Source organism: Panulirus ornatus, chromosome 26 (genome assembly GCF_036320965.1).
Source record: "Panulirus ornatus isolate Po-2019 chromosome 26, ASM3632096v1, whole genome shotgun sequence".
NCBI classification, from domain to species: domain Eukaryota; kingdom Metazoa; phylum Arthropoda; class Malacostraca; order Decapoda; family Palinuridae; genus Panulirus; species Panulirus ornatus.
The window spans coordinates 6,684,114-6,699,055 of record NC_092249.1 but is presented as its reverse complement, the minus strand read 5'-3'; the positions used below and the strand labels follow the sequence as shown (position 1 = coordinate 6,699,055).

Below are 14,942 nucleotides of genomic sequence, written 5' to 3'. Positions count from 1 at the left end.
CCCGCGCCATGCGTCCCATTCTATTTTATGAGCAATCAGTACGTGCCTATGGTATGGCTATGTAAGGATTAAAGGGGAATAAATACACAAATATTCAATATTCGAGGTGGAAATATTGTGATTAATAGAATATCTGGCATCAACCCGGGGATGAATGTGTGTCCGCCGCGGAGGGATATCCCATATGTTTGTGTATCCCATTATGCTCAAACAAAAGACAAGACCGGATATAACAAAGTCTCATTTATTGCATAAAAATCCTCGAATTATCTTTATGAAAGTGTGGGTTACACATGGACGAGGATATTCGGATAAATAAAGTGAGCCAGGAATGAGGGACTAGTTTTTGGGTGTACAACCGGTGTCCCGCGTCCCCCCAAGGGCTGAGCCAAGTCAGTGTTCAGTGGCGACTCACGGAGGAAGGTTGTGTCTCGTCGTCCTCCCGCGTGTGGGGTTTTTCACTCAAAAGGGCCACCATGTACGACGGGACCTAAAACCGGGCGTGCCCCTTTGCCTTCCCCTTGACCCATGAGGTGAGCCGGGGGGAACCTGCTCTGCCCAGCGGCTGTCGCGTAGCGCCCACCACGAAAAGAGATGGAGTTGACAACGCTGGCGGTGGCGGCGGTGGCGACCCTGTGCGTGTGTTTGGGGCCTCGAGTCGCGGCCGACAAAGGTACGTGTTCGAGTCTGTGATTCGTCTTCTTCTCTCTCTCTCTCTCTCTTGGGCCTTTTTATTAACGGCCTTTTAACGGCCTTTTGAGAGGGGGGAAGGGAGACAGGTGGGAAGGGGGTAGGTAGGTATGGCCTTTTAAATTAAAGGAATGGAGTCGAAATAACGCCGTGAAACATCGCTGGTCTAAGAGGGTTAAAAAAAAAAAGGCTTTTTTTCTCGTTTTTTTTTTAGGAATTGATTTTTTTTTTCCCTTTCCTGTAGTCTCAAGCACATGGCTTGTGGGACTTAATACTTAAAATTTTAAGGGAGTCTCGCCATTTTTTTTAAAGGGATGTCTCGAGTTAGTAAGGCAATTTAAAGGACTGTACGATTTTTTTAACATTTTTTTTTAAATGGTATTCGGCTGGACTGGCTAGAGGTCGTCCAGCTTCGACTACTTCGCTTTTGGGATTGGCGTTAATTTAAATGGCTTTTTTTAACGTTGCAAACAACCCGACATTATCTGTCGTTATGTTTTAATTAAATGGCTTGAGGTGGGGGCCATTAATGAGAACTTGTCAAACGCGTTTAAAATGGCATTTAGAATATCTTCAGCTTCGAGTAGTTCGCTTTTGGGATTGGCGTATTTAAATGGCTTTTTTAAACGTTGCAAACAACCCGACATTATCTGTCGTTATCATGTGTCAATTAAATGGCTTGAGGTGTGTGGGGGGATAATAAGGACTTGTCAAACGCGTTTAAAATGGCATTTAGTTAGAAATAACGTCTTCAGCTTTGAATAGGTTTGGGGCTAGGCTTTGCAATGGCGTATTTAAATGGCTTTTAAATGCTGTAAACAATGTGAAATTATCAGTTATCTTGCATTATTTATTTTTTTTAGGGAGGGGGTGTATCTGTGGTTCGTTATTTTTAAAGGCGTTAGAAGTCCAATTTATCATTTAATGGGTCCTGACACGTCTATTAATTAATGAATTAGGATGGTGCGTTATTAGACATTTATTCTTTATTTATTTATTTATTAGTCATTTATCCTTATTTATTTATTTATTTATTTATTAGTCATTTATCCTTATTTATTTATTTATTAGTCATTTATCCTTATGTATTTATTTATTTATTAGTCATTTATCCTTATTTATTTAGTAGTCATTTATCCTTATTTATTTGTCATTAATCCTTATTTATTTATTAGTCATTTATCCTTTATTTATTAGTCATTTATCCTTATTTATTTATTTGTTTATTAGTCATTTATCCTTATTTATTGATTTATTTATTTATCAGTCATGTATCCTTATTTATTTATTTATTTATTAGTCATTTATCCTTATTTATTCATTTATTTTGTGATGGTCTTTGCCCCTGACGTGGGTGGGTGAATTGGGCTCTGTTTTAACTGCTGGTTGAGGGGGCGTTGTACCCATATCCCCCCCCCCCCTTAACGACCCGTTACGTCATGTGAACAAGGTGTTTAGAGAGATGACCCCCCCCCCCTCCTTTCCCCTCCCACCTAAAAAAAGGAAATTTAAGTCGCTTTTTAAGGTGTAAAAAGGGTAAAAAAAAAGTTTTTTTTAAGGTACTTTAAAAAAAAAAAGGTGAATTGTGGATGAATGGATTTTGGCGTACGAGCCAATTCAATTTAAATGGTTTCTAAATTGGTCTAATGAGTAGAGTAAATTGTATAAGATTTGCATATATAATATATTTTATTTTTTGTTACCGTTTTCTGGTGATATTTTAAACGACGGAGTCCAATTTCAATGAAGATTATCATTAAACTCGAAAAATCATTTTTTTTATTGTTTTCTGATAGATAATGAGATGATTATTTTGAGGGTAGAATTGAGGCGTTATTTCTAGGTGGGTTTTATTGGCAGAATTTAATTGAGACGTTATTTCTAGGTGGGTTTTATTGCCAGAATTGAACAAGCTTTATTTCTAGGTGGGTTTTATTGCCAGAATTTAAATGGGACGTTATTTCTAGTTGGGTTTTATTGGCAGAATTTAACTTAGACGTTATTTCTAGGTGGGTTTTATTGGCAGAATTTAAATGATACGTTACTTCTAGGTGGGTTTTATTGGCATAATTTAACCCAGACGTTATTTCTAGGTGAGTTTAATTATCTAAGGGAGTTTAATTGCCAGATGGGAAGTTGTAATGACCGAGGTGTTAGTTAACGAGCGTTTAAATGATGGAGTTAATTATGTAGAATAGAAAAATGGTGGATTTATAAAGTCAATTTGAGATTGTAAATGGAAAAGCATGTCTAGTGTTGTTCCATGAATATATATATATATATATATATATATATATATATATATATATATATATATATATATATATATATATATATATATATTGTATAAGTGGATGGGCTATTCTTCGTCTGTTTCCTGGCGCTATCTCGCCGACGCAGGAAACAGCGATAAAGTGCAATGAATTGAGTATTTTTTAAAGGTAATGTGAAATTAAATCTTAAAAAAAGGGTATTTAAGGGTATTTTAAAGTGGAATTTATCTGGTTAATTAGTTACGTCATTGAGGTATTGTTTTGCTTTAAGGTATTGTTTGTTTTGAGCATTTGTTTAAGGTATTTGTTTATGGTATTGTTTGTTTTAAGGCTTTGTTTTAAGGTATTGTTTGTTTAAGGTATTGTTTGTTTCAAGGTATTGTTTGTTTTAAGGTATTGTTTGTTTTGAGCATTTGTGTGTTTAAGGTATTTGTTTAAGGTATTGTTTGCTTAAGGTATTTTTTAAAGGTATTTGTTTAAGGTATTGTTTGTTTTAAGTCATTGTTTGTTTAAGGTATTGTTTGCTTAAGGTATTGTTTGTTTTAAGGTACTGCTTGTTTTAAGGTATTGTTTGTTTTAAGGCTTTGTTTTAAGGTATTGTTTGTTGTAAGTTGTAATGGTAGACAGTTGTGGGTTGTGTTAGAGAAATAATTTAAGGTTTGTGTGGACGTTCTTGGTGGAATGGCTTCATACCATTGAGGCCACAGAATTTGCATATACGCATGACAGAATTTGCATATACGCATGACAGAATTTGCATATACGCATGACAGAATTTGCATGTAGGCATGACAGAATTTGCATATACGCATGACAGAATTTGCATATACGCATGACAGAATTTGCATATACGCATGGCAGAATTTGCATATACGCATGGCAGAATTTGCATATACGCATGGCAGAATTTGCATATACGCATGACAGAATTTGCATATACGCATGACAGAATTTGCATATACGCATGACAGAATTTGCATGTAGGCATGACAGAATTTGCATATACGCATGACAGAATTTGCATATACGCATGACAGAATTTGCATATACGCATGGCAGAATTTGCATATACGCATGGCAGAATTTGCATATACGCATGGCAGAATTTGCATATACGCATGACAGAATTTGCATATACGCATGACAGAATTTGCATATACGCATGACAGAATTTGCATATACGCATGACAGAATTTGCATATACGCATGGCAGAATTTGCATATACGCATGACAGAAGTTGCATATACGCATGACAGAATTTGCATATACGCATGGCAGAATTTGCATATACGCATGACAGAAGTTGCATATACGCATTTACGTACGCATAATTATCCCCCCTCTTTTTTTAAGGAAGGGTCATGATGTCACACAAGGTCATCCAAGGCACAAGGCCCCCAGGGAAAGTTTTAAAAGGGGGTGGGGGGGGGGGTTCGACCAGGCTGCTGGCTGGGGTGGGTCGTTTTGAACTTGTTCGTCCAATGCACACTTTTGAACTTGCTTGTCCAGTGCACACTTCTGAACTTGCTTGTCCAATGCACGCTTTCGAACTTGCTTATCCAGTGCACACTTTTGAACTTGCTTGTCCAATGGACACTTTTGAACTTGCTTGTCCAGTGCACACTTTTGAACTTGCTTGTCCAGTGCACACTTTTGAACTTGCTTGTCCAGTGCACACTTTTGAACTTGCTCGTCCAATGCACACTTTAGAACTTGATTGTCCAGTGCACACTTTCGAACTTGCTTGTCCAATGCACTTTCGAACTTTGTCCTATGCACTTTTGAACTTGCTTGTCCATTGCACACTTTTGATCTTGCTTGTCCAGTGCACTTCTGAACTTGCTTTGTCCAATGCATTTTCGAACTTGCTTGTCTAGTGCACACTTTTGAACTTGCTTGTCCACTGCACTTTTGAACTTGCATGTGCAATGCACTTTCGAACATGTTTGTCCGGTGCACAACTTAGAACTTGATTGTCCATTGCACACTTTCGAACTTGCTTGTCCAATGCACTTTTGAGCTTGCTTGTCCATTGCCCACTTTTGAACTTGCTTGTCAATTGCCCACTTTTGAACTTGCTCGTCCAATGCACTTCTGAACTTGCTTTGTCCAATGCATTTTCGAACTTGCTTGTCCAGTGCACACTTTTGAACTTGCTTCTCCATTGCACACTTCTGAACTTGCTTGTCAAATTCACACTTTCGAACTTGATTGTCCAATGCACACTTGTGAACTTGCTTGTCCAATGCACACTTTCGAACTTGCTCGTCCAATGCACACTTTTGAACTTGCTTGTCCAGTGCACACTTATTAACTTGCTTGTCCAATGCACGCTTTTGAACTTGCTCGTCCAGTGCTTACTTTTGAACTTGCTTGTCTATTGCGCACTTTTGAACTTGCTCGTCCAATGCACACTTTTGAACTTGCTTGTCCATTGCACGCTTTTGAACTTGCTCGTCCAATGCACACTTTTGAACTTGCTCGTCCAATGCACTATCGAACTTGCTTGTGCAATGCACTATCGAACTTGCTTGTCCAATGCACACTTTTGAACTTGCTTGTCCAATGCACACTTTTGAAATTGCTTGTCCAATGCACACTTCTGACCTAGCTTGTCCACTGCACTTTTGAACTTGCTTGTCCAGTGCACACTTCTGAACTTGCTTGTCCAATGTACACTTTCGAATTTGTTTGTCCAGTGCACACTTTTGAACTTGCTTGTCCAATGCACTTTTGAACTTGTCCAATGCACTTTAGAACTTGCTTGTCCAGTGCACACTTTCGAAATTGCTTGTCCAGTGCACACTTTCGAACTTGCTTGTCCAGTGCACACTTTTGAACATGCTTGTCCATTGCACACTTTTGAACTTGCTTGTCCATTGCACACCTCTGAACTTGCATGTCAAATTCACTCTTTCGAACTTGATCGTCCAATGCACACTTATGAACTTGCTTTTCCACTGCACACTTTCGAACTTGCTTGTCCAATGCACACTTTTGAACTTGCTTGTCCAATGCACACTTGAACTTGCTTGTCCAATGCACTTTTGAACTTGCTTGTCCAATGCACACTTATGAACTTGCTTGTCCAATGCACACTTTCGAACTTGCTTGTCAAATGCACACTTTTGAACTTGCTCGTCCAATGCACTTTTGAACTTGCTCGTCCAATACGCACTTTTGAACTTTCTCGTCCAATGCAATCTTAAACTGTTTCTGAAGATAAGCCAAGTGTTTGAAGTGTTTTGGGGACCCGGATTTTCAAAAGGTGTCTTATAATATATATATATATATATATATATATATATATATATATATATATATATATATATATATATATATATATGGTTATATATGTGAATAATTTTTGAGCTGCGTTTGATTGAGTTACATATGAATATCGTACACACACACACACACACACACACACACACACACACACATCCACGTATTCCCTGCGTGTCGTAGAAGGCGACTAAAAGGGGAGGGAGCGGGTGGCTGGAAATCCTCCCCTCTCGTTTTTTTTTTTTTTTTAATTTTTCCAAAAGAAGGAACAGAGAAGGGGGCCAGGTGAGGATATTCCCTCAAAGGCCCAGTCCTCTGTTCTTAACGCTACCTCGCTAATACGGGAAATGGCGAATAGTTTAAAAGAAAAATACATATCATTATTATTATTTTCATAACGAACGTAACATTTACATATATTTGCATATCATTTGGTATTGTGGATAATCACAGATGAGCTACAGATTAAAGATAAAATAATTGATAATATTTATCCGTATCAATTTGCTTTACCGTATCAATTTGCTTTACCCCCGTATATATTTTTGCTTTTCCCCCTATACAGTATATTTTTGCTTTTGCACCCGTATACATTATATTTTTGCTTTGTAGCCGTATACAATATATTTTTGCTTTACACCCGTATACAATATATTTTTGCTTTGCACCCGTATACAATATATATTTGCTTTACCCCGTATACAATATATATTTGCTTTACCCCCGTATACAATATATATTTGCTTTACCTCCGTATACAATATATATTTGCTTTACCTCCGTATACAATATATATTTGCTTTACCTCCGTATGCAATATAAATTTGCTTTACCCCCGTATACAATATATATTTGCTTTACCTCCGTATACAATATATATTTGCTTTACCTCCGTATGCAATATAAATTTGCTTTACCCCCGTATACAATATATATTTGCTTTACCCCCGTATACAATATATATTTGCTTTACCTCCGTATACAATATATATTTGCTTTACCTCCGTATACAATATATATTTGCTTTATCTCCGTATGCAATATAAATTTGCTTTACCCCCGTATACAATATATATTTGCTTTACCTCCGTATACAATATATATTTGCTTTACCTCCGCATGCAATATAAATTTGCTTTACCCCCGTATACAATATATATTTGCTTTACCCCCGTATACAATATATATTTGCTTTACCTCCGTATACAATATATATTTGCTTTACCCTCGTATACAATATATATTTGCTTTGCGCCCGTATGCAATATATATTTGCTTTACCCCCGTATACAATATATATTTGCTTCACCTCTGTATACAATATATATTTGCTTTACCCCCGTATACAATATATTTTGTGCCTGGCCCCCGTATATTATATTTTTGATGTACACCCGTATACAATATAGTCCTTTGCTTTCCACCCGTATACATTATAGTTTTTGCTTTGCACCCGTATTTATCAGATGAAGATAACCGTTTTCGTACCACAACATTGTGGAAATTCAACTCGAAGAAGAAAAAAAAAAAATGTATGCATGGATTTTGCTGTCCATTTGAACAGCGGTGCGTCATGTGGGTGGGAAGGGGGAGGAGGTGGTTGAGACGTGTTTCTGGGGCTGGTGTTTCACTTAGTCTCTCCGTCTCTCTCTCTCTCTCTCTCTGAGAGACGAGTGTGACAAGCTGTCCAGCGTAAACGAGGCTGTGAGATAATTAGTCGAGATCCAATCTTGGCCATTTTGAAATGGGGGGAGAAGGGGTGGAAAAAGAGGGTGATAAAGGGGGATATGCGTTTGGACAGCTGGCTTCTCATCTCTGCCTCCCAAAAGGATGGTGGCTTTCGTACCACGTCTCGTACCCTCGGTCCAGAGAGGTCATTACACACACACACACACACACACACACACACACACACACACACACACACACACACACTGTGAAATGCTGCCTCGAACAGCTAGATGGATCATAGGAGGTAAACTCCTAAATATATTGGTCCTGCAGTTAACTGTGTGGGTTCAGAACCTCCCCAAAACAAAAGAACATCGTTATGGTACGGGAAAGGCAAAGAGAAATTTGCATATTAATGTGTTAATTAAGACAATTTTTATATGACCATTATAGACAAGACTTCTTTAACCCTAATTTGATGTCATACAAGTGTTTGGGGAATTTATAATTTGGAAAAGAGGAAGGGTAGTGGACGGTTAACTGATGAATGATAGGGTAAGGTTTGGTGTTAATGGTGGATTAATGAATATGAAACAAAAACTATCATGGCTTAGGAATGTAAGCGAAATTTGTGTAAGTTTAAGGTTCATGAATGACTGATGAAGTACATATATACCGTGTAAAAATGGAGAAGTGGAAGGGGGGTCTGGGGAAGAGAAATTTGGGAATATATGCTCGTCCCTAATGTGTCTAGGTAGTGTCCAAGAGGAGGACACGATTGGATTATTGACAGCTATGTAATTGGCAGGATTATGTCCTTCCCTTCTTGAGCACTGTGGCCAAAAAGAGATATGGGCCAGTGTCAAAGGCTTTTCTTGAGCACTGTGGTCAAAAAGAGATATGGGCTAGTGTCAAAGGCTTTTCTTGAGCACTGTGGTAAAAAAAAAGATATATATATATATATATGGGGCAGTGTCAAAGGCTTTCCTTGAGCACTGTGGTCAAAAAGAGATATGGGTCAGTGTCAAAGGCTTTTCTTGAGCACTGTGGTCATAAAAATATATATATATATGGGGCAGTGTCAAAGGCTTTTCTTGAGCGCTGTGGTCAAAAAAAATATATATGGGGCATTGTCAAAGGCTTTTTAGTGGCAATGTCTTGCAGCCTCGCCTAGAACGACTGAAAAAGAAGCCACAGTGGAAAGACTCAGTGGAAAGGGGACACTATTTAGAGGCGTTTAAACTGGCGATGTGAAAGATGGGAGGGGAAGGTGTGCGCTAGTATACGATGGAAGAGGGGGTGAAGGATGGGAGTTCAAGAGAGAGAGAGAGAGAGAGAGAGAGAGGCTTTGAGGAGACCATCTCTGGTCAACTATGCACTTAAGTGTTGGCAAACTGTGGGCAGATGTGTTCGTAAAAGTGTCCATTCCACGTTTGGAAAAAAAAGAAAAAAAAAATTTTTATTTATTTTTAATCCTGTGTTTTGAAGGGTTTTGGGGGGTTTATTTGATTAATTTTTTTTTGGGTGGGTTGAAACTGGTTCTATTGGGCCACGAGAGAGGTAGATGGTGTTTGGAAAGACATTTAGGTGTTCATTAGAAGTATAAAAAAAGGGACAAAAAGGGAAAATACATACGAATTTTGGGTGAATAAACCTGTCTTTTAAGAAAGAAAGAAAAAAACACACGCCAGGGCCATTAAGTTATTGGGAAAGACACGACGGGAGAAAATTCCAAAGCTGAGACGCGCAGGGGAAGGAAACAGGTATCAAAACGGCCCACTCTGGACTTCAATTAGTTTTTATTTTCATTTTTGGCGATCGTTTGCTTACCGTTGCTTGGTCCAAGGATCAGCAGCTCCCCATTGGATGCTGGGGGAGGGCAGACCACGCCCCCCGCCACGCCCCCCGCGCCCCCCCCCGTAGCTCATTTGCATACGCGATAGGGCGCGTATGTGTTTTGCATGGCGCCCGGCTACGTCTGCAGGACCAGGGGAAGGGGGGGAAGGGGGGGATATCATGATATTCATGGGGAAGCTAACCTAGCCAAGGCTAGCATAGCTCAAGCTAACCTAGCTGACTTGGATTTAGCTCGCTTAACCTAGCTTAGCACAGTCTAGCCGAGGCTAACATAGCTCAAGCTAACCTAGCCATTTACTCTAATTTAATTGTCCTGATCTTGCATAGCTTAGTTTAGCATAGCTTGATAGTCTAGCCTAGCAAAGCTTAATACAGTCTAGCCTTAGCCTAGCATAGCTTAATACAGTCTAGCCGAGGCTAACATAGCTCAAGCTAACCTAGCCATTTACTCTGATTTGATTGTCTTGATCTTGCATAGCTTAGTTTAGCATAGCTTGATAGTCTAGCCTAGCAAAGCTTAGTAAAGTCTACCTTAGCCTAGCATAGCTTAATACAGTCTAGCTTAACCAAGCATAGCTTAGCCTAGCATAGCTTAATACAGTCTAGTTTAGCTTAATACAGTCTAGCCTAGCCTAGCATAGCTTAATACAGTCTAGCTTAGCCTAGCATAGCTTGATACAGTCTAGTTTAGCTTAATACAGTCTAGCCTAGCCTAGCATAACTTAATACAGATTAGCTTAGCATAGCTTAATACAGTCTAGCTTAGCTTAGCATAGCTTAATACAGTATAGCCTAGCTTAGTGGAGCATAATACATTTCAACCTAGCTTAACATAGCGTGTTTTAAGCCTCGCTATGTTACCCAAACGTAACGGGATTCCAACCTAGCCTAACATAGCTTCAACCTACCGTTAGCTTTTCATTATATAGATAAATAAATCATGGTGGCTCTTCATGTAGAACAATATAGTTACCCATCTATGTAAATGTTTAGAAAACGGGGATCCGGCGGTTACCTTTTAGGGTAATTGTGTAATTAAGTAGTTTAGAAAAACAGTACGGTCATTGGGTATGACGGTACACGACCCTTGAGCACGACGGTATACGACCCTTGAGCTCAAGGGTCGTGTACCGTCGTGCTCAAGGGTCGTATACCGTCGTGCTCAAGGGTCGTGTACCGTCGTGCTCAAGGGTCGTGTACCGTCGTGCTCAAGGGTCGTGTACCGTCGTGCTCAAGGGTCGCGTACCGTCGTGCTCAAGGGTCGTGTACCGTCATGCTCAAGGGTCGTATACCGTCATGCTCAAGGGTCGTATACCGTCATGCTCAAGGGTCGTATACCGTCGTGCTCAAGGGTCGTATACCGTCGTGCTCAAGGGTCGTATACCGTCGTGCTCAAGGGTCGTGTACCGTCGTGCTCAAGGGTCGTATACCGTCGTGCTCAAGGGTCGTGTACCGTCGTGCTCAAGGGTCGTGTACCGTCGTGCTCAAGGGTCGTGTACCGTCGTGCTCAAGGTTCGTGTACCGTCGTGCTCAAGGGTCGTATACCGTCGTGCTCAAGGGTCGTATACCGTCGTGCTCAAGGGTCGTATACCGTCGTGCTCAAGGGTCGTATACCGTCGTGCTCAAGGGTCGTGTACCGTCGTGCTCAAGGGTCGTGTACCGTCGTGCTCAAGGGTCGTATACCGTCGTGCTCAAGGGTCGTATACCGTCGTGCTCAAGGGTCGTATACCGTCGTGCTCAAGGGTCGTATACCGTCGTGCTCAAGGGTCGTATACCGTCGTGCTCAAGGGTCGTGTACCGTCGTGCTCAAGGGTCGTATACCGTCGTGCTCAAGGGTCGTATACCGTCGTGCTCAAGGGTCGTATACCGTCGTGCTCAAGGGTCGTGTACCGTCGTGCTCAAGGGTCGTGTACCGTCGTGCTCAAGGGTCGTATACCGTCGTGGTCAAGGGTCGTATACCGTCGTGCTCAAGGGTCGTATACCGTCGTGCTCAAGGGTCGTATACCGTCGTGCACAAGGGTCGTATACCGTCGTGCTCAAGGGTCGTATACCGTCGTGCTCAAGGGTCGTATACCGTCGTGCACAAGGGTCGTATACCGTCGTGCTCAAGGGTCGTATACCGTCATGCTCAAGGGTCGTATACCGTCGTGCTCAAGGGTCGTATACCGTCGTGCACAAGGGTCGTATACCGTCGTGCTCAAGGGTCGTATACCGTCATGCTCAAGGGTCGTATACCGTCGTGCTCAAGGGTCGTATACCGTCGTGCACAAGGGTCGTATACCGTCGTGCTCAAGGGTCGTATACCGTCGTGCTCAAGGGTCTTGTACCATCGTGCTCAAGGGTCGTATACCGTCGTGCACAAGGGTCGTATACCGTCGTGCTCAAGGGTCGTATACCGTCGTGCTCAAGGGTCGTATACCGTCGTGCACAAGGGTCGTATACCGTCGTGCTCAAGGGTCGTATACCGTCATGCTCAAGGGGTCGTATACCGTCGTGCTCAAGGGTCGTGTACCGTCGTGGTCAAGGGTCGTGTACCGTCGTGCTCAAGGGTCGTATACCGTCGTGCTCAAGGGGTCGTATACCGTCGTGCTCAAGGGTCGTGTACCGTCGTGCTCAAGGGTCGTATACCGTCGTGCTCAAGGGGTCGTATACCGTCGTGCTCAAGGGTCGTATACCGTCGTGCTCAAGGGTCGTATACCGTCGTGCTCAAGGGTCGTGTACCGTCATGTTCAAGGGTCGTGTACCGTCGTGCTCAAGGGTCGTGTACCGTCGTGCTCAAGGGTCGTGTACCGTCGTGCTCAAGGGTCGTATACCGTCGTGGTCAAGGGTCGTATACCGTCGTGCTCATGGGTCGTGTACCGTCGTGCTCAAGGGTCGTATACCGTCGTGCTCAAGGGTCGTGTACCGTCGTGCTCAAGGGTCGTATACCGTCGTGGTGCTCAAGGGTCGTATACCATCGTGCTCAAGGGTCGTATACCGTCGTGGTGCTCAAGGGTCGTATACCATCGTGCTCAAGGGTCGTATACCGTCGTGGTGCTCAAGGGTCGTATACCGTCGTGCTCAAGGGCCGTGTGCCCACGCAGGTACAATGAGCTCGCTGTACAAGAGCAGATATTCTCTTTCTGGTGTCTCAGAATACTTTCAATATTGTGGAATATTGGCTTGACCAATAGTGATATTCGTAGGTCTGGCCATGTGTGCTGAAGATAATGTAATTTGCTTTCGATAATTACCTTAAGATCTCATAAATGAGCAAGGTTTAACCTCATATATTGGAATTAATGATGAGGTGAGAGTATGAGCTGGCACTTCATAATTTCAGTGGCTTTTCATACAGGTTCTTATAGGTGGGGGGGGGCCAGCATAGACCATACAGTGGGTAGGTGGGGCCCAGCATAGACCATACAGTGGGTAGGTGGGGGCCAAGCATAGACCATACAGTGGGTAGGTGGGGGCCAAGCATAGACCATACAGTGGGTAGGTGGGGGGCCAAGCATAGACCATACAGTGGGTAGGTGGGGGCCAAGCATAGACCATACAGTGGGTAGGTGGGGCCCAGCATAGACCATACTGTGGGTAGGTGGGGGCCAGCATAGACCATACAGTGGGTAGGTGGGGCCAAGCATAGACCATACAGTGGGTAGGTGGGGCCAAGCATAGACCATACAGTGGGTAGGTGGGGCCAAGCATAGACCATACAGTGGGTAGGTGGGGCCAGCATAGACCATACAGTGGGCTAGGGTGTGGGCCAAGCATAGACCATACAGTGGGTAGTGGCAAGCTAGCACAGTAGTGGGCACATAGACTACAGGTAGTGGGCAAGCAAGACATACTGGGAGGGGCAACTAGACCATCAGTGGGTAGGGCCAAGCATAGACCATACATGGTATGGGCGCAAACCTAATGGTAGGTGGGCAAGCAGACCATACGGTAGGGGGCCAGCATAGACATACATGTTAGGGGGGCCCAGCATAGACATACAGTGGTTTGGAACATAGACCAACATGGTAGTGGGGCGCATAGACCATACAGTGGTGTTGGCCCAGCATAGACATCGTGGGTAGGTGGGCAAGCATAACCAAAGTGGGTGTGGGCCAGCATAGACAACAGGTTATGGGCCAGCAAACCATACAGTGGAGTTGGCACTAGACAACAGTGGGAGGTGGGCCATAACATACGTGGGTTTGGGGCCCAGCAACCACATGGGTAGGTGGGCCATAACCACATGGACAATAAGAGGGTTAGGTGGTGCCAGCATAACATACAGTGTTAGTGGAGCAGCAGACAACACTGTTAGGTGGCCAGCATAGACCTACAGTGTAGGTGGGCCACAAGACATACAGTGAAGGGGGGGCCAGCATAGCCTACGGGGTCATAACAGTGTAGGTGGCCAGCATAGCACATGTAGGGGCCACATAACATACAGGGGACTCTGACCTGTCCTCTCTCCTCTCCTCTCTCTTCTCTCTCTCCCCCCTCTCCTCCCACACACACACACACACACACCCCACACACACACCACAACAAACACAACAACACACCACACACACAACACACACACACACACACACAACAACACACACCCAACACAACACACCACACACACAAAACAACAAAACACCACACCAACACACACACACCACACACACACAACACACACACACACCAACAACACACACAAAACAACCACACACAACCCACACACAACACCACACCCACACAAAACCACCCACACCAAACACACACAACAACAACAAAAAAACACACACCACACACACAAACAAACACAACCCACAACAACCACACACACACACACACACAAAACACAACACACAACAACACACACACACACACACACACAACCACACACACACAAACACACAACACACCCCAAACACCCACCAACCACCACCCACACCCACCCACCACCACCCACACACCCCCCCCAACACAACCACCACACACACCCCACACACACACACCCCCCCCCCCCCCCACCAACACAACCCACACACACCCACCCCCCCCCCCCCCACCCCCCCCCCCCCCCCCCCCCCCCCCCCCCCCCCCCCCCCCCCCCCCCCCCCCCCCCCCCCCCACCACCCCCCCCCCCCCCCCCCCCCCCCCCCCCCCCCCCACACCACCACCACCCCCCACCCCCCCCC

At 43.5% G+C, this 14,942-nt stretch overlaps 1 protein-coding gene across 8 annotated transcripts in view; it reads left to right on the top strand.

Moving 5' to 3' along the window:
- The first annotated feature begins 401 nt into the window (after positions 1-401).
- The window catches only part of fra (neogenin protein frazzled), a 348,970-nt gene continuing 334,429 nt past the window's right edge, over positions 402-14,942 (top strand). For all 8 annotated transcript variants that reach the window (XM_071677936.1, XM_071677937.1, XM_071677943.1 and 5 more), the window contains exon 1: positions 402-673. In XM_071677936.1, coding sequence (XP_071534037.1) covers positions 595-673 — 79 coding nt within the window. In that variant the 5' untranslated portion in view covers positions 402-594. The remainder of the gene's footprint in view (positions 674-14,942) is intronic.